Below are 19,892 nucleotides of genomic sequence, written 5' to 3' on the forward strand. Positions count from 1 at the left end.
GCCATTGCAATTATTAACCATTTAATCTTATTTAATGAAATATTTTGGAGCTTAAGGAGCTTGCTCAAAGTCCATGAAGCATCAACAACACAAGAGACTGTCCAAATGAAATCGGACTTGAGTTACCTAGAGTATACCCAAATAATCCAAATACTATCTTTCTTTGCAATCCTCCACAGAAGCTTCAAGAGGACAATTTTATTGACTTCTTTAAACCTTAATAGATAAAATTCCCCCCCCCCTTCTTTGGAAGGTAGACAGAAGCTCAATTGATAGTACGTACGAATCTATTGTTATTGCTCCCTTTCCAAAGGAATTCATAAGAGCCTCAATCTTCCTGATCATCGAGCTCAGAATCTCATAAACTCCAATTCAGTATAAATAAGAAGACTACATGACTGCTCTAACCAATACCAACTTGCTAGAAAAGGAAAGAAGTTTTTGCTTCAATAACTGAATCCTTTTCTAGAGCCTATCCGCAATAGGGGAGTAGTGATGCTCAGAGAACCTAAAAACATAAGAGGGAGACTAAGATAAGAAATGGGCAATTGACCAAGCTTGCAGCCCACTAGATCCCGTAGAATCTCTTTAACATCAATTGGCAGACCAGAGATGGAGATCAAGATTTTTGGGGATTTAAGGCCAATCCAAACAAGTTTGCAAATAAGCTTAAGGCGTTCGAAACAACAGATAAAGATATCTCAGAGGATCTAGAGAAAATGAAGACATCATCAACATAAGTTTAAATGTTGGTATTGTATTGACGGACCCGATACTGATATTGACGACTAGAGCGCCTTGTACACCAGATTTAATAGTTGTTGAAAGTTGACATTTCTAAATTTCTAGTTGCTCTTTGACTTTTGAAGAAGTGTTGTATCTATAATTTTGCGGTTGGTTCGTTAAAATGTGGTATTTTAAAAAAAATCTATATTACTAAAACAAAAAAGTCCCGTAAAATAGATACATTTTTTCTCATCTTCTTTTAGATTGGGAGAAGGGTTGCAAAGATTACTAGTGTTTAGCCGTTGAAAGTTGAATTTCTAAACTTTTAATTTAGAAAATGTCTATGATGGAGGGTTTTTCTCACAAGAGAAGTAACATTGGCAACTAGCGAGCAGTATAGTCAAACATGCGGAAACCCTTGCTCTAACTAAACATGGCTCCAGGAGGGTGAGAGAGAGAGAGAGTAAACTAAAAATTATAATCCACTAATTTCTCTTTGTACAGTTATAAACAATGAAATAAAATAACAATGGAAAGAAGAAAAAAAAATTAGATTCCCACTTGGGATTTCCATCTGTGTGCCACCTCTGAGAGTGATCTTCTAGAGGACCCCTCTTCACTTAACACCTTAGTAGCTGCGTCCTTGAGCATTGTCATCTGCTTTTGTATGCTCTTTCTTTCGTCCCCTTCCAGTAAGCACTTCACCACCCTAGCAATCTCGACTCTCCCCACTATCCCATTCTTCTCTACTTTGGGTCTCAAAGCTACTTTCAAATCTTCAACTAGTGATACTGCATTCATCTTTTGTTCTGCATGGAGTGGTCACGCAATCAGTGGTACTCCATGAACCACACTCTCTAAGGTTGAATTCCAACCACAGTGGGTGACGAACCCTCTGGTTGAGACATGGCTAAGCACTTGAATTTGTGGAGCCCATGAGGAAACCACCAAACCCTTTTTTTTTGGTCCTCTCTAAAAAACCCTTTGGCAAGAAAGTCAAAGGGTCTTCTCCAACGCTTTGGGCACCTAAATAGGTAGTATTTGGGTTCTTGACAACCCATAAGAATCTTTGCCCACTAAGCTCTAATCCCAACGCCAATTCATTCAGCTGCTCTTGTGAGAGGGCACCACCACTCCCAAATGAAACAAACAAGACAAAACCAATAGGTTGATTGTTCAACCACTTAAGGCACCCAGAAGTATCAGATCCATCATCCCTCAAACCATCCTATGTGAGTGGTCCTATTGGGTATATAGGTGGCACACTTGGGTCTTCACTCTCCTTCAAAGCCTTAATAGCACCGGCTTCCATCTCCATGAAGCTATTTAATAGGATACCATCGGCCAATTTGAAATGCTTGGAATAGTATAAAGTCCATGTATATACCTTACTCTGTCTGTCTTGGAGGGAGTCCAGTAAATCTTTTCCATGAATTGGTACACATCCGGGTAATTTCACTAGTTCAGGTAGTTCTCTATATTCGCAAGAGTTCAACTCGTGAAACTCGGGCAAATGTTGGACAAGGACATCCGGGTAATTTCACTGGTTCAGGTAGTTCTCTATCATGAATTGACCAATATTGCACCGAAGGCAGTTAAGATCTCTCAATTGTTGGACAAGGACACCCCAACTATATAGAAGAAATTTATCCATGAGTTGGCATTGACTTTAGAAGTCTGGAAGAGCTTCCTATCCCCGTGAGGTTAGCACTTTCAAAAGAATAGCTTAGAAGAAATGAGTTGTCACAGGGGCCCACTGCACAGTTTCACAATATTGGTGACGTTTGGTGTCACTCTTGAATCTATATCCAAAATGTGAGTAAATGACATGTAGAACATACATACATACATCTACATCCAACCTGGAACATACATACATACATCAAGTGTGATAAGTTCTAGAGCCCCAACTTAAAAAAAACAAGGAAATGGTATGTATCCTGCATTATCATCCATCATTTAAATTATCATTTAGATATTCTAGAAACCACAAAGCTTTGTCTCTCAATACCTATTGAGAAACATTGTGAGTTAAGGTCTTGTTTGTAGATTACTAACTTTAGTTTCCCCTGCTCTGCCCAATAAAGTAGAGGAGGGAAGGGCATTGTAGTAACGATTTTAAACTTGGATTCAAGGTCGAATTGGTCACTGTCGATTCTGATTCATATCAAATTAAAATTATTGGCTAGTTTCAACTTGAATTATTCCTGAAAATCCTAGAATTACTCGGCTTGTCGTATCTGAAAACCAGCGATATGATAACAAAAACCCTAGAACTGGTCATTTCAGAATGTCAAAAATCGATTTCGATCTGTATCAGCCAATTCAACTGATCCAATTGTTATTTTTGAAATAGTAGTGCATTCTAGTGATGCAAGTAAATCACCATATGCCCATAAGTTGTATTTACTATTGAAATCAAATCCTTCAATAGTTTCTAGGTAAGGACTACTCTAGCTCCATGAATCCGACTCCGCCATATAGACAGGTAGCTCTTTATAATGGGTTGTTTTCTTCTAAATCGGCATAGGAGCTTCATAGGGGTTGTGGGAACAGATAGATAAACGACTAAATCTAGGGATGGTAGGGTGGTCATTTCCACTCCTATGTGAGGAATTGGAGCGGACAGCGAATTGGAGGGGATAACGATTCTCTGCTTCCTCAGTGGACCTTTTACGAGTATGGGATCAATTGAGCAGTATTGATAGATTTTTAGTTAGACGTCTTCGAACTCTGCTATGTAGAAAGGTAGCTCTTTATAATGGGTTGTTTTCCTCTAAATCGGCATAGGAGCATCATAGGGCTGTGGGAATAAGTAGATCAACAACTGAATCTAGGGATGGTAGGGAGGAATCCAAGCTAGTAGGGGAGGCGGGCTTAGATGGTGAAGCTGCGGTGATGAGAGGGGATGGTTGGGCTGGATCCGTTGAGGTTATCGGTTGGGGTGTTGGGGAATTTTGTATGGTGGGTTGGGGAAGCCATGAGAGGAGTAGGTGGTGGTCCAAGTAAAGAGGGTGCAGGTTTAGGGGTTCGTTCGATTAGGATAGAATTTGATTGATTATTAGGACCTCGATAACCATGATGTCTAGAGCTATAACCCAAGAATGTGTGAAGTGCAGACCTATAATCAAGTTTGTGTTTATCATAGAGTCGTAATAGAGGGAAATATGCATTTCGAAAAACATGAAGTTGACTATAGCTAGGATGGGTACCAAATAACTAGCTTATACATTGGGGAGACATTGTGTAGGAGTAGAGTAGGCATTTGATTGATGAGGAAGACTGCGGTATCAAAGGCAAATTGTCAGTATTGTTTTGGAACATGGGCATGTGACATAAGAGCAAGGCCTGTTTCTACTATGTGTCGAAGATGACGCTCAACCGAACCATTATGTTCATTGGTTTGAGGGGGAAAAGTCATATATACTTTGTAAAGTCATCTAAATAGTGAACATAATACTGGTGGCCTTCGGCAGATACAATTGGTTAAGGTCCGTAGACGGGGTTTTGTAGACTTATGTTCAGCCCTTTTGAAAGGCAGTTTATGATTGCTTTAACCAACTCCAACCTACTAGAAAAGGAAAGAAGAAGCCTACTCTTCCATAACTGAAGCCTTTTCTTGAGCCTGTCCGGAATAGACGAATAGTGATGCTTAGAGAACCTTAAAAGAATAAGAGGGAGACTCAGATAAGAGATGGGCAATTGAACAAGTTCGTGGACCACTAGATCTCTAAGAATCTCTTTAGCATCAATTGTTAGACCAGAAATGAAGAGCAAGATTTTTAGAGATTTAAGGCCAATCCAGACAAGTTTGCAAATAAGCTTAAGGCATTCGAAACAACTGATAAAGATATCTCAGAGGATCTAGAGAAAATGAAGACATCATCAACATAGGTTTAAATGTTGGTATTGTATTGACGGACCCGATACTGATATTGATGACTAGAGCACCTTGAACACCAGATTTAACAGTTGTTGAAAGTTGTCATTTCTAAATTTCTAGTTGCTCCTTGACTTTTCAAGAAGTGTTGTATCTATAATTTTGGAGTTGGTTCCTTAAAATGTGATATTTTAAAAATCTATATTACTAAAACAAAAAAATCCCACAAAATAAATGAATCTTTTCTCATCTTTATTTAGATTGGGAGAAGGGTTTCAAAGATTACTAGTGTTTAGCTGTTGAAAGTAGAACTTCTATACTTTTAATTTAGAAAAAGTCTATGATAGAGGGTTTTCCTCACAGGAGAAGTACCATTGGTGACTAGCGAGAAGTATAGTCAAACATGCGGAAACCCTTGTTCTAACTAAACATGGCTCCAAGAGAGAGAGAGAGAGAGAGAAAGAGAGAGAGAGTAAACTAAAAATAATAATCCACTAATTTCTCTTTGTACAGTTAAAAACAAAGAAAAAAAATTTATATTCCCACTTGGGATTTCCATCTGTGTGCCACCTCTGAGAGCGATCTTCTAGAGGACCCCTCTTTACTTAACACCTTTGTAGCTGCATCCTTGAGCATTCTCATCCGCTTCTGTATGTTCTTTCCTTCATCCCCTTCCAGTAAGCACTTCACCACTCTAGCAATCTCCATTCTCCTCACTATACCATTCTTCTCTACTTTGGGTCTCAAAGCTACTTTCAAATCTTCAACTAGCGATACTGCATTCATCTTTTGTTCTGCATGGAGTGGCCACGCAATCAATGGTACACCATGAACCATGCTCTCTAAGGTTGAATTCCAACCACAGTGGGTGACGAACCCTCTGGTTGAGACATGGCTAAGCACTTGAATTTGTGGAGCCCATGAGGGAACCACCAAACCCTTTCCTTTGGTCCTCTCTAAAAAACCCTTTGGCAAGAAAGTCAAAGGGTCTTCTCCAACGCTTTGGGCACCTAAATAGGTAGTATTTGGGTTCTTGACAACCCATAAGAATCTCTGCCCACTAAGCTCTAATCCCAACGCCAATTCATTCAGCTGCTCTTGTGAGAGGGCACCACCACTCCCAAATGAAACAAACAAGACAGAACCAATAGGTTGATTGTTCAACCACTTAAGGCACCCAGAAGTATCAAATCCATCATCCCTCAAACCATCCTGTGTGAGTGGTCCTATTGGGTATATAGGTGGCACACTTGGGCCTTCACTCTCCTTCAAAGCCTTAATAGCACCGGCTTCCATCTCCATGAAGCTATTTAATAGGATACCATCGGCCAATTTGAAACGCTTGGAATGGTATAAAGTCCATGTATATACCTTACTCTGTCTGTCTTGGAGGGAGTCCAGTAAATCTTTTCCATGAATTGGTACACATCCGGGTAATTTCACTGGTTCAGGCAGTTCTCTATATTCACAAGAGTTCAACTCGTGTAGCTCGGGCAAATGGAGGACCAATGACAACACCATGGCCGTGGAAGGGAAGAAGATGTAAGAAGGAAGATTGAATTGCCTAGCCACATCAAAAGCATCGGTGCCAAAGAGATCAACAACCAACGCAGCAACGGGATTTGTGGAAGTTAAGAGCTTTAGAACTTCATGTAGGGAAGGGAGGGAACGGAGTATGGTGAGGTAGATACGAGTTTCGACCTTTGTATCCTTGGAGATATCGTCAAGGCTAACAGGTGAGAGAAAGATGGTATTGATGCATTTGGGGAGGCTATCCAGGATTTCTTTCTGAGCGTTGGTTGGAGAACCTTCAATAGTTGGGATTGTAAATGTGATGTTGAAATCATGAAGAAGAACGAATCGCTTAGCAAACTCAACAAGGGGGATGAGATGACCCATACCTGGAGCAGGTAGAATGACAATGTGTGGAGTTTGTTTTGCTCCTTTCATGGTGCCTATCTATGCTTTCTGCAGGGTTGGAAGGCAAAGTAAAATTGGAGAATTGAAGCTCTTGTGTGATTGTGCGAGATATATTTTGGAGAGATGAAGAACAAAGAATGGGAGATGGGGCTATATATAGATTGGCCCTTCTCTCCCCGTCCTTCCTTTCTTTATTTTTTTTATATCATAGTTTCGTTGTTTCTTCCTTGTGTTTTTTTCCACTCTCTCGCTGCCTCGATTGAGGTTTACCTAGTGATTTTAGCTACCTTAGATATTTTTGTTATTTATATAATTCTGAGAGTTCTTTTGAGGTAGTCATTTTCACGATTCATTAAATTAGGTTTCTAACAGTTGTTGTCTATTTTACCAAAAAAAAAAACCAGTTGTTATCTATTAAAAAATTATTTTTGAAACAGCCAATTAGACCTCAGAATGGTTTCGTGTGAGGTTTCTCTTGGTAAAGACTAAAGTCTGAATTTTCTTTAATTTATTTTGGTGCTTTTGGATTACACACTTCATTTTCTTGTTTTTTTTATCTATTTTTTATATTATTTAATTTCCTTGGAGCGTGTGGTTGACACACTGCAATTTTCTCATTTGTTTGAAATAAATTTTTTTAATAAATTTATTGTTAATTATCATGAATTGACCAATACTGCACCGAAGGCATTTAAGATTTGTCAATTGTTGGAGGACACCCCAACTATATAGAAGAAATTAATCCATGAGTTGGCACTGACTTTAGAAGTCTTGAAGAGCTTCGTGTCTCGTGACGTTAGAAATCCGGATCAGCTATCCACATGTGGACGGGTGAGGACAGATCTGACCCCTCCAAAAGAATAGCTTAAAAGAAATGAATTGTCACGGCCCCCTACACAGTGTCACAATATTGGTGACGTTTGGTGATTCTACTGAGAGTGTGTGTGTCACTCTTGAATCTATATCCAAAAATGTGAGTAAATGACATGTACCGGATTTGATTAAATCCAACCTGGAACATACATACATCAAGTGTGATAAGTTCTAGAGCCCCAACTCCCCTCTTTTCTTAAAACAAAAAAAAAATATATATATATATATATATATATATATAAGGAAATGGTATGGATCCTGCATTATCATCCACCATTTGATTTATCATTTAGATACTCTAGAAACCACAAAGCTTTGTCCCTCAATATCTATTGAGAAACATTGTGGATAAAGGTCTTATTTGTAGATTAATTACTTTAGTTTTCCCTGAGCTGTCCAATAAAGTAAGGGAGACAAGGGTATTGTAGTAACGATCTTAAACTTGGATTCAGGGTCGAATTGGTCGCTGTCGATTCTGATCCATTTTCAGATTAAAATTATTGGCCGGTTTCAGTTTGAATTAGACCTAAAAATCTTAGAATTACTCGGCTTGTCGTATCTGAAAACCAAGAGATTTGATAACAAAAATCTTAGAACTGGTCATTCCAGAATGTCAAAAATCGATATCGGTGAGGGTCGATTTCGATCAATTCAACTGATCCAATTTCGATTTTTGGAACAGTAGTGCATTCTAGTGATGCAGCTAAATCACCACAAGCCCCTGAAGTAGTATTTACTATTGAATGATCAAATCCTATGATGATTGTATTCGTTATGATGCTGGATCAGACAAGCTTGTAATGGTTCGCTTCATTCTCAAGGAGGGTGGGTGGGACCTTGGCTCCGCTTCCTCAGTGGACCTTTTACGAGTATGGGATCAGTTGAGCAGAATTGATAAACTTTTAGTTAGACGTCTTAGAACTCCGCTATGTAGAAAGGTATCACTTCATAATGGGTTGTTTTCCTCTAAATCGGCATAGGAGTTTCATAGGGGTTGTAGGAACAGGTAGATCAACGACTAAATCTAGGGATACTAGGGAGGAATCCAAGCTAGTAAGGGAGGCGTGCTTAGATGGTGAAGCAGCGGTGATGAGAGGGGATGGTTGGACTGGAGCCGTTGAGGTTATCGGTTGGGGTGTTGGGGAATTTTGTATGGTGGGTTGGGGAAGCCATGAGAGGAGTAGGTGGTGGTTCAAGTAAAGAGGGTGCAGGTTTAGGGGTTTGTTTGATTAGGAAGAATTTGTTTGATTATTATTAGGACATTGATAACCACGATGTCTAGAGCTATAACCCAAGAATGTGTGAAGTGCAGACCTATAGTCAAGTTTGTGTTTATTATAGAGTCGTAATAGAGAGAAATATGCATTTTGAAAAACATGAAGTTGACTATAGCTAGGATGGGTACCAAATAACTAGCTTATACATTGGGGAGACATTGTGTAGGAGTAGAGTAGGGAGTTGATTGATGAGGAAGACTGCGGTATCAAAGACAAATTGTCAGTATTGTTTTGGAACATGGGCATGAGACATAAGAGCAAGGCCCGTATCTACAATGTGTCGAAGACGATGCTCAACCAAACCTTTTTGTTCATCGGTATGAAGGCAAGAGAGCCTGTGCTCAATGCCATTAGTTTCCAAGTAGGTGGAGTCGTTACGATATTCCCCACCCCAATCGCTATGAAAGTGTTTGATTTTGCAATAAAAAAGGTTATCAACAAGTGCCTTAAACTTACAAAAGTTGGAAACATGTCAGACTTTTTTTAGGGGGAAAAGTAGACTTATGTTAAGGTCCCTAGACGGGGTTTCAGACACTTATGTTCAACCGTTTTGAATGGCAGTTTATGACTTTTTCCTTATTGGTAGGCACTACAAATTGCAAATCAGATTGAGAAGAGACAAGTACTTTAAAATTATAGGCAAAATACTGCAAACAAAATGAAGAGATGGATGGCCTAAACGTTTGTGGCACTGATGTAGAGGTGCACGTTTGGCAATGAAATTTGTATTTGAATTGTTTCCTTCTATAGGACAATATATGCATGATTTGAATGTGATTCTTTCTTTGTGGTGTCATACATTCAAGATCAGAATATTCCATGGTGCTTTATGCAACAATGGTGCTACTATCAAAATTTTCTTGATAGTATATCATGGAGAATATCTCATTGCTTCCGTGAAGTAAATGTGGTTAGACTCTTTAGGTAAACAAGCTTCAATTTCAAAATCTTATATTCAGGGATGGTTCCACCTGCTTTTATTAAAGAAGACATTTGTTGGGATATGTAGACGGGACCTCGGTATAGGTTTTAGTGATCCATTTTGTGGATTTTGGGTGCTTTAGTTTTGGATCTCTTTGTCTGTTGATGGCCATCCACGTGTCAACTAATAAGGCAACAAGAACAACAACTTATGTACTTATACAAGGACATGATTCGGATGAGAGAGATAGTTAATAAACTGATAATAACGAACCGAGTTCTCTATGTACAATTGAAAACAAACAATAAACTAAGTAGGAAAACTATACAAACCAAGAGGGAAAAAATCAAATTCCCACTTGGTATTTCCATCTGTGTGCCACCTCTGAGAGTGATCTTCTAGAGGACCCCTCTTCACTTAACACATTAGTAGCTGTGTCCTTGAGCTTTCTCATCTGCTTCTGTATTCTCTTTCCTTCGTCCCCTTCTAGTAAGCACTTCACCACTCTAGCAACCTCCACTCTCCCCACTATCCTATTCTTCTCTACTTTGGGTCTCAAAGCTACTTTCAAATCTTCAACTAGCGATACTGCATTCATCTTTTGTTCTACATGGAGTGGCCACGCAATCAATGGTACTCCATGAACCACGCTCTCTAAGGTTGAGTTCCAACCACAATGGGCGACGAACCCTCCGGTAGAGACATGGTTAAGCACTTGTATTTGAGGAGCCCATGATGGTACCACCAAACCCCTTCCTTTGGTCCACTCTAAGAAACCCTTTGGCAAGAAAGTCAAAGGGTCTTCTCCAGTGCTTTGGGCACCTAAATAGGTAGCATTTGGGCTCTTGACAACCCATAAGAATCTTTGCCCACTAAGTTCCAATCCCAACGCCAATTCATTAAGCTGCTCCCATGGGAGGGCACCACCACTCCCAAATGAAACAAACACGACAGAACCAATAGGTTGATTGTTTAACCACCTAAGGCATCCAGAAATATCAGCTCCATTATCCTTCGAACCATCTTGTGTGAGTGGCCCTATTGGGTAAATAGGTGGCACACTTGGGTCTCCACTTTCCTTCAAAGCCTTAATAGTGTCGGCTTCCATCTCCATTAAGCTATTTAATAGGATACCATCGGCCAATTTGAAATGCCTGGAATGGTATAAAGTCCATGTATATACCTTACTCTGTCTGTCTTGGAGGGAGTCCATTAAATCTTTTCCATGAATTGGTACACATCCGGGCAACTTCATTGGTTCAGGTAGTTCTCTATATTCGCAAGAGTTCAACTCGTGAAGCTCGGGCAAATGGAGGAACAATGACAACACCATGGCCGTGGAAGGGAAGAAGATGTAAGAAGGAAGATTGAATTGCCTAGCCACATCAAATGCATCGGTGCCAAAGAGATCAACAACCAAGGCAGCGATAGGATTTGTGGAAGTTAAGAGCTTTAGAGCTTCATGTAGGGAAGGGACGGAAAGGAGAATGGTGCGGTAGATACGAGTTTTGACTTTTGTATCCTTGGAGAGATCGTCAAGGCTAACAGGTGAGAGAAAGATGGTATCGATGCATTTGGGGAGGCTATCCAGGATCTCTTTCTGAGCGTTGGTAGGAGAACCTTCAATAGTTGGGATTGTAAATGTGATGTTGAAATCATGAAGAAGAACGAATTGCTTAGCAAACTCAACAAGGGGGATGAGATGACCCATACCTAGAGCAGGTAGAATGATAATGTGTGGAGTTTGTTTTGCTCCTTTCATGTTGGCTAAGCTTTCTGCAGGGTTGGAAGGCAAAGTAGAATTGGAAAATTGAAGCACTTGTGTGCTTGTGGGTGATGTATTTTGAAGAGATGAAGAACAAAGAATGGGAGATGGGGCTATATATAGATTGGCCCAGCTCTCCCAGTCCTTTATTTATTTATTTATTTAAATAGTTGCATAGAGAACCATTTTAACCATTCAATTACAAACGACTCGCCTTTGAAGTCCTGCCTAAATCCTCTCCATTCGCTTTCAAGAGAAGAAAGGGGAAGACGAGAAGGCTGACACATCTGAAGAACCCCCTTTTAAATGCCTGAAGAGAAAGTGCAACAAAAAAGCAAAAGGGCTCATGTTCTCTGTGCCACAGCGCAGGTTGCGCCTAGACACATGGGCCTGCCACTCAGGGGGCAGGGTGGTCATTGCCCCCACCCCCATGTGTTTGGGCGTAGCCTGGGCCCCCGGCACAGAGAACATTCTCCCAAAAAACAAAAGTCAATGTCCTCAATAGCATTCTAACAAAGGTAGCAATTTGGAATACTGATAATCCTTTGGGACAGAAACTCCTGAGTGGGCAGCATGCGAGTTAAAGCCTGCCAAGATATAAAGCTATATATGCCTCATGATGTGATGACTGAACCATATGACATTCCTTCAAAGAGCAGTAGTATCTTTGGTTTTCACTAGCTAATTCCCAATTAGAGGCCGAAGTAAAGTACTTGCAGTAGGAGGGAGTCCACTAAACATAATCCCCACTACCACGGGGACTTTTGAAGACCGAATGCAACTAGCTCCAAGGTAAGTGCTGAAGAAGTTTGGAGGCAAGAACCATGTGATTGGAACCGAATCATATCAAATCCTCTCACCAAAGACAGAAAGGAGAACCACTTGAATGCCCGATATAAGCCATAACTTGGTTGAAGAGCCATCAATTATCAAGCATTTAATCTTATTTGATGAAATATTCTGGAGCTTAAGGAGCTTCCTCCAAGTCCATGAAGCATCAACAACACAGGATAGTGTCCAAAAGAAATTAACTCCCACATAATAGCTACATTTTTTTTTCTCATCGTCTTTTAGATTAAGAGATAGGTTTCAAAATTACCAGTATTTAGCCGTTGAAAGTTGAACTTCACTAACTAACCATGGCACAGAGAGAGAGAGAGAGAGAGAGAGAGAGAGAGTAAACTAAAAATAACCCACTAATTTCTCTTTATAAAGTAAAAAACAACTAAAAATAACCCACTGATTTCTCTTTGTACAGTTAAAAACAAATAATAAAGTAACAAGGGGAAAAATGTTCATAATCCCACTTGGGACTTCCATCTGTGTGCCACCTCTGAGAGTGATCTTCTAGAGGATCCCTCTTCACTTAACACCTTAGTAGTTGTGTCCTTGAGCATTCTCATCCGCTTCTGTATGCTCTTTCCTTCGTCCCTTTCCAGTAAGCACTTCACCACCCTAGAAACCTCCACTCTCCCCACTATCCCATTCTTTTCAACTTTGGGTCTCAAAGCTACCTTCAAATCCTCAACTAGGGATACTGCATTCATCTTTTGTTCTGCATGGAGTGGCCATGCAATCAATGGTACCCCATGAACTATGCTCTCTAAGGTTGAGTTCCAACCACAATGGGTGACGAACCCTCCGGTGGAGACATGGCTAAGCACTTGAATCTGAGGAGCCCATGAGGGTACCACCAAACCCCTTCCTTTGGTTCTCTCTAAGAAACCCTTTGGCAAGAAAGTTAAAGGGTCTTCTCCAGCGCTTTGGGCACCTAAATAGGTAGTATTTGGGCTCTTGACAACCCATAAGAATCTTTGCCCACTTAGTTCCAATCCCAACGCCAATTCATTTAGCTGCTCCTGTGAGAGAGCACCACCACTCCCAAATGAAACAAACAAAACTGAACCAATAGGTTGATTATTCAACCACCTAAGGCACCCTGAAATATCAGCTCCATTATCCCTCGAACCATCTTGTGTGAGTGGTCCTATTGGGAATATAGGTGGCACACTTGGGTCTCCACTCTCCTTCAAAGCCTTGATAGCGCCGGCCTCCATCTCAGTGAAGCTATTTAATAGGATACCATCAGCCAATTTGAAACGCTTGGAATGGTATAAAGTCCATGTATATACCTTACTCTGTCTGTCTTGGAGTGAGTCTATTAATTCTTTTCCATGAATTGGTACACATCCGGGTAATTTCACTGGTTCAGGTAGTTCTCTATATTCACAAGAGTGGGATTCATCAAGCTTGGGCAAATGGAGGAACAATGACAACACCATGGCCGTGGAAGGGAAGAAGATGTAAGAAGGAAGATTTAATTGCCTAGCCACATTAAATGCATCGGTGCCAAAGAGATCGACAACCAAGGCAGCGATGGGAGTTGTGGAAGTTAAAACCTTAAGAGCTTCATGTAGGGAAGGGAGGGAACGGAGTATGGTGAGGTAGATACGAGTTTCGACCTTTGTATCCTTGGAGAGGTCGTCAAGGTTAACAGGTGAGAGAAAGATGGTATCGATGCACTTGGGGAGGGTATCCAGGATCTCTTTTTGTGCTTTGGTTGGAGAACCTTCAATAGTTGGGATTGTAAATGTGATGTTGAAATCATGGTGAAAAACGAATCGCTTTGCAAACTCAACAAGGGGGATTAGGTGACCCATACCTGGAGCAGATAGAATGACAATGTGTGGTGTTTGTTTTGCTCCTTTCATGGTGACTATGCTTTCAAAGTTGGAAGGCAAAGAGAAATTGGATATATAAGCGCCTGTGAGGTTGTGAGGTTGTGTGAGAGAGAGGTATTTTGGAGGGTTGAAGAAGAAGGTTTGGGAGATGGGGTAATATATAGATTTGCCCAGCTTGATCTCCGGCCCAGTCCTTTATTTATTATTTTTCTTTTTAAAAGCATAGAGTGATTGTGTAATATAGAAGCTCAACCATGAAACATGGTAGTAGCCACCTTTAGATTAGATAGATATTTTATTATTTTTTCAAAAAAGCCAATTGGCCCTCTCATGGGTTATCTAATTTTAATTATTATATATCTTGGAGCGTGTGGATGACACACTGCAACTCTGTCAAGTGTTGGACTTGGACACCGCATTAACCATAGAGAAAGAAATAATAACTATAAAAGTTTTAATTAAAGACAAGGACGGCCACGACTTTAGATGTCTTGAAGAGCTTACCAGAAATTTGAGTTGAGGGTAGCACTTCCAAAACAATAAAAAAAAAAAAATAAAGAGGCAGTGCTAAGTGCTAATGGATGATCACGACTTCAGAAGTTTCGAATAGTTTACACAGAAATTAGTTGTCAACCTGGAGTGAGTGATAAGTACTTTTAGAGTCCCAACTCCTGATTTCCAGAAATAATTATACAGTTGAGTGTAACGGTTTTCACAAGCAGAAGTCGTAAATGGTTTGGATCCTGCATTTTCATCCACCATTTAAACTATCATTTAAATATTCTAGAAATTACAAAGCTTTGAGAGGACAACAAACTAGTATATGGTTTCATGTGAAGTTTCTCTTCATAACGTCAGAGTTATAAACAGTGCACCGCACTTGAGAGAGGATCACACACTCCCTCCCTTCTTGGTTTATCTTATTTATTTATTTATCTTAAGAGCGTGTGGATGATATACTGCAATTCTCTCATTTGTTTTAATTTTTATTTTTAAATTATTATCATGAGTTCGCCAATGCAGGTAAGACTGTTATAATCTGTCTAGAAAGGTAACAGAAGCTTCCTCTGTGGTTGTGAATTTTTATCTTCTCAATTTGCCTGTCTTTACTTGAAGTCAAGTACATCTAATAGAGGGAGGTGGATCTCACGTGAACGCTGTGGTTGCATGAACTCTGCATGTTTTTTTTTTTTTTTTAAGACTATTCTAACAAGTGGTCCTAGTAAATTGCCACAAAGAGTAAGAAAAATAGTGAGAGAAAGAGACAAATGGAGATTGGGGCTTCACCCCAGGAGGGTGGAACGTCGATTTGGTCATCTACCACCACTCACTCACGAGTCACGAGACTCACACGACTCACCTCTCATGTTGTATTTTATGGAAGAATGTGGTTAGGAAGGCCACGCTCATCGCAAGTTATGTATTAGAAATTTCTTTTTAGGATTAAAGACAATTGAATAAGTTAGTTGAAGAACTTGAGATTCAAACTTTAGGTATCTTACTATGGTCGCCTTCTGTTTGGATCTTTATCATCTTCAGTTTCTTGTCCGACCTAGTCTCTCAGTTCCTCTAACATGGGGGCTGGAATGACCACCCTACCCCTGCCCAAACACTCTGTCTAGGTGAGGTCCACCACCTCCTATTAGAGGAATAGGAGATAATTTTCCCCTTCTGTTCTTGATTCTACATTTCAGTTCCTACCATTAATGACTCTCTCTTGGTTAGCTAGTACTCAATGTTAGAGTTATTGGATAAACTCAACTCAGATGGTTAAGCTATGTTTTCCTTTTTCATTTGAAACAAGGAATGCAATTATTGAAGCATGAACAATGAAAGGTTGTGACTCCTGAATCTATCCAACATGAGATAATTAACTACTAGAGCCCCAAATCCAAATTTTCAAAAATAAATATGCAGTTGAGTTAAATGATTTGGATCCGATATTATCATCCACCATTAATTAAACTATCATTTACATATTCTAAAAACAACAAATTCTGTCCCTCAATATCTATCATGGTTAATTTTAGGGATCAACATCAGATCGAGCGATTCAGATCGACATAATCGCCCGATCTGATCCTTGATCTCGATCCAAAGTCGATCTTGTATCAATGGATCGGTATGAATCAAAGGTAAAAAGGTTTTAAAAAAAACCCCGTTTTTAAAATGGAAACCAGGTGTAAATCTATTGATCCAGACCGATATGAGGTGATCCCTATAAGTATTGGCCGAGACGAATCCTATATCCTTTATCAATTTCTAAAATGATACCTATTGAGATAAATAGCAGACAAATGTCTTGTTTGAAGATTAATTACTTTAGTTTCCCGAACTACTAAATAAAATAAAGGAGACATGGACATTCTAGCATCGAATGTAAATCTTGGAATCGAGGTTGAATCGGTCACTGTTGATTCTGATCCAAATTAGATTATGAATGGCCGTAATGGGCCTAGAATTGGCATGTCAAATCTTAAAGCATAATCAGGATCGGTCATGGCCAATTTCGATTCAAATAGGTAATTCAACCAGTCTGATTCCGATTTATGAAAATAGTGCATTCTAATGATGCAAGTAAATCACAATTAGACCATGAAGTCCTGCTTAATCTGCTCCATTCACTTTCAATAGAAGGAAGAAGAAGACGAGAACACTGGCACTTCTGAAGAACCTCCTCTTAAATATTTGAAGAGCAAGAGCAACAAAAACAATGGTCAATGTCCTCAATAGCATTCCAACAAAGGCAGCAATTTGGAATACTGATATTCCTTGGGGATATAAACTCCTAAGTGGGCAGGATGCGAGTCAAAGCCCACCAAGAGATAAAGCTATGCCTCATGATGTGATGATTAAACCATATGACATTCCATCAAAAAGCAGTTGTACCTTTGGTTCTCACTAGCTAATTCCCAAGCAAAGGCCAAAGAAAAGTCCGAAGTAAAATACTTGCAGTAGGAGGGAGTCCCCCAAACATATTCCCCACTACCACGAGGACTTTTGAAGACTGAATGCAACTAGCTCCAAGGTAAGTGCTGAAGAAGTTTGGGGGCCAGGTCCTTTAGACCATCAATGAGAATAGAGGAGACAAGAACCATGAGACTGGAGCCCGCATCATATCTAATCCTCTCACCAAAGACAGAAAGGAGAACCACTTCGATGCCCGATATCAAGCCATAACTTGGTTGAAGAGCCATCGCAATTATTAAGCATTTAATCTTATTTGATGAAATATTCTGGAGATTAAGGATCTTCCTCCAAGTCCATGAAGCATCAACAACATAGGAGAGTGTCCAAGTGAAATTGACTCCCATATAATAGATACATTTTTTTTTTCTCATCATCTTTTAGATTGGGAGAAGGGTTTCAAAATTACTAGTGTTTAGCCGTTGAAAGTTGAACTTCTATAACTAACCATGGCTGAGAGAGAGAGAAAGAGAGAGATAGAGAGAGAGAGAGAGAGAGAGTAAACTAAAAATAACCCACTGTTGTCTCTTTATACAGTAAAAAACAACTAAAAATAACCCATTGATTTGTCTTTGTACAGTTAAAAACAAAGGATAAAAAACAAGCCAACTGGGATAGTGGGAAAAATAAAAATTATTTAATTCAAATAGCCAACTGGCCCCGGCCCTCATATGGTTTCATGTGAAATTTCTCTTCGGATGACACACTCCCTTTTTTGGTTTATCTTATTTTATTAATTTATTTATCTTGGAGCGTGTGGATGACACATTGCAAGAAATTCTCCCATTTGTTTTATTTGTTATTTTTATAAAGTTAATTATTATCATTATTTATTTTAATTAAATTCAACAATGCACGCACCCAAGGCACCTATAATCTAAGTGTTGAATTCTTTGGATTTTGGCCTCTTTCCACTTAGTGGCTTCATGAGTTCCGCTCTCGTGAAGTTGCTGTTTGTACACACCCCCTTTCTCAGTAAATTTCTCTCTTACCCAAAAAAAAAAAATGAATTCTTTGGATTTTCTACCAAAAATAAAAAAGAATTCTTTGGATTTGGACACCGCAACCATAAAGAAATATCTAATAAGGTTATTAGAGGTAAACACAGCCACGACTTTAGAGGTCTTGAAGAGCTTACCATAAATTTTAGTTGGCACAGACGGGACCATTGAAATCCCTTCGTGTCCTCGTGAGGGTACTAATAATTACTAATGGATGATCAAGACTTTCGAAGTTTCGATCGAATTACTTACCGAAATTTTGAGTTGTCATGGGCTATGGGCTCACTAGACAGTTCCATAGTGGTGATGTTTGGTGATGCCACTTCGAATAATGCATTACTCTTGAAACTGTTCAACCCCCAAAAAAAAAAAAAAAAAAAAAAAAACTCTTGAAATTGTGAAGTCCAAAATTCATATAACCATTAGTGATCTATTTTTGATGCGGATATTCTAGCCAGGAAAGCCCTGTCGATTGAGTTTTCGACGATTTGACTGTTATCCTCTCCATGTCTGAGAGAGCTGTGTAACTACTCTCCCGCGTGTCCTTCACACTCTTTTGAATAAGAATATCTTTTACCCAAAAAAACAGAAAAAAATACCCAATGATCTACCCAAAAAAACAGAAAAAAATACCCAATGATCTACCCAAAATGTACTGGAATTGATAAATCCAACCTGGAGATCGAATACATCAAATGTGATAAATATACAATTATGTGAAATTAAAAAAAAAAAAAACAAAAAATAAAACCAAAAAATTTGAATGGTATGTGAAGGTGTATAGATATTCTTTAACATTCTCCTTAAACTCAATGTGGAAGAATCGAGATCAACTTGAGTTTGAAAACCAAAGTACTGAAGCATTCTAGAAAGATAATAGAAGCTTTCTCTGTGGTTGCATGAATTCTGCACGTGAATATATATATATATATATTTTTTTTGAGTACAATGAGATCAATCCTTGAGTTGGCAGTTGGCGCTGCCCCCACTGCTCAAGTGGTAATGGATGATGATCATGACTTTAGAAGTTTAGAATAGCTTACAAGAAATTAGTTGTCACGGGCCCACTACAAAGTGTGATAGTGGTGAGGTTTGGTGATGCTACTGCGACTGCATCATTCCTGAATCTATCCAGAATGTGAGTAAATGATACATATTTATTGGATTTGATAATCTAGTAGTTATCTAAACGGTAAATTACACGTCATCCCCTGGTATTCAAATGAAAATCAGATCACCCCCTGGTTTAGAATACTGACATCATTACTTAACAGCATAAAACTAATGGTAGGGACTAATTTGTCATATTGGGGTCTAAACCAATGGATGATTTGAGTTTTTTCAAAAACCAGGGGATGATCTGAGTTTCGTTTCAAAACCAGAGGGTGATGTGTGATTTACCCTTATCTAAAATATGATAATTACTAGAGCCCCAACAACTCCATATTTTCAAAATTAAATATGCAGTTGAGTCAGATGATTTGGATCCTGTATTATCACCCCACCATTAATTAAACTATCATTTAGATATTATAAAAACAACAACGCTTTGTCCCTCGATATCTATCATGGTTAATTTTAGGGATCAAGATCGGATCGACATGATTGCACGATCTGGTCCTTGATTTCGATCCAAGGCCCATCTCGTATCAGTGGATCGGTATGGATCAAAGATAAAAAGGTTTTAAAAAAAAATCTCGTTTTTAAAATGGAAAGCAAGGGTAAATCTATTGATCCAGACCGATATGGAGTGATTTGTATCAGTATCGACTTAGACGAATCTTGTATCCTTTACCGATTTCTAAAATGATACCTATTGAGATAAATAGCTGACAAATGTCTTGTTTGGAGATTAATTAGTTTAGTTTCCCCGAACTACC

The 19,892-nt window shown here is 39.2% G+C and overlaps 3 protein-coding genes and 1 pseudogene across 3 annotated transcripts; all 4 read right to left on the reverse strand.

The window, feature by feature from the left end:
* Positions 1-1,275: 1,275 nt before the first annotated feature.
* On the reverse strand, positions 1,276-2,831 carry LOC122665990 (annotated as a pseudogene).
* Positions 2,832-5,140: 2,309 nt separating this feature from the next.
* LOC122664271 (hydroquinone glucosyltransferase-like) lies at positions 5,141-6,556 on the reverse strand. Its single transcript, XM_043860019.1, has one exon. The coding sequence runs from the start codon at positions 6,554-6,556 to the stop codon at positions 5,141-5,143; it is 1,416 nt and encodes a 471-aa protein (XP_043715954.1).
* A 3,388-nt stretch (positions 6,557-9,944) lies between these two features.
* Positions 9,945-11,309, reverse strand: LOC122665991 (hydroquinone glucosyltransferase-like). Its single transcript, XM_043862108.1, has one exon. The coding sequence runs from the start codon at positions 11,307-11,309 to the stop codon at positions 9,945-9,947; it is 1,365 nt and encodes a 454-aa protein (XP_043718043.1).
* A 1,349-nt stretch (positions 11,310-12,658) lies between these two features.
* On the reverse strand, positions 12,659-14,074 carry LOC122664272 (hydroquinone glucosyltransferase-like). The gene has a single exon (XM_043860021.1). The coding sequence runs from the start codon at positions 14,072-14,074 to the stop codon at positions 12,659-12,661; it is 1,416 nt and encodes a 471-aa protein (XP_043715956.1).
* Positions 14,075-19,892: the final 5,818 nt, after the last annotated feature.

The sequence above is a fragment of the Telopea speciosissima genome, chromosome 6 (genome assembly GCF_018873765.1).
Source record: "Telopea speciosissima isolate NSW1024214 ecotype Mountain lineage chromosome 6, Tspe_v1, whole genome shotgun sequence".
Classification (NCBI taxonomy): Eukaryota; Viridiplantae; Streptophyta; class Magnoliopsida; order Proteales; family Proteaceae; genus Telopea; species Telopea speciosissima.

What these genes read in the sequence shown, in the direction of transcription:
- LOC122664272 (XM_043860021.1), bottom strand. Translation starts at nt 14,074, where the DNA reads ATGAAAGGAGCAAAACAAACACCACACATTGTCATTCTATCTGCTCCA.
- LOC122665991 (XM_043862108.1), bottom strand. Translation starts at nt 11,309, where the DNA reads ATGGGTCATCTCATCCCCCTTGTTGAGTTTGCTAAGCAATTCGTTCTT.
- LOC122664271 (XM_043860019.1), bottom strand. Translation starts at nt 6,556, where the DNA reads ATGAAAGGAGCAAAACAAACTCCACACATTGTCATTCTACCTGCTCCA.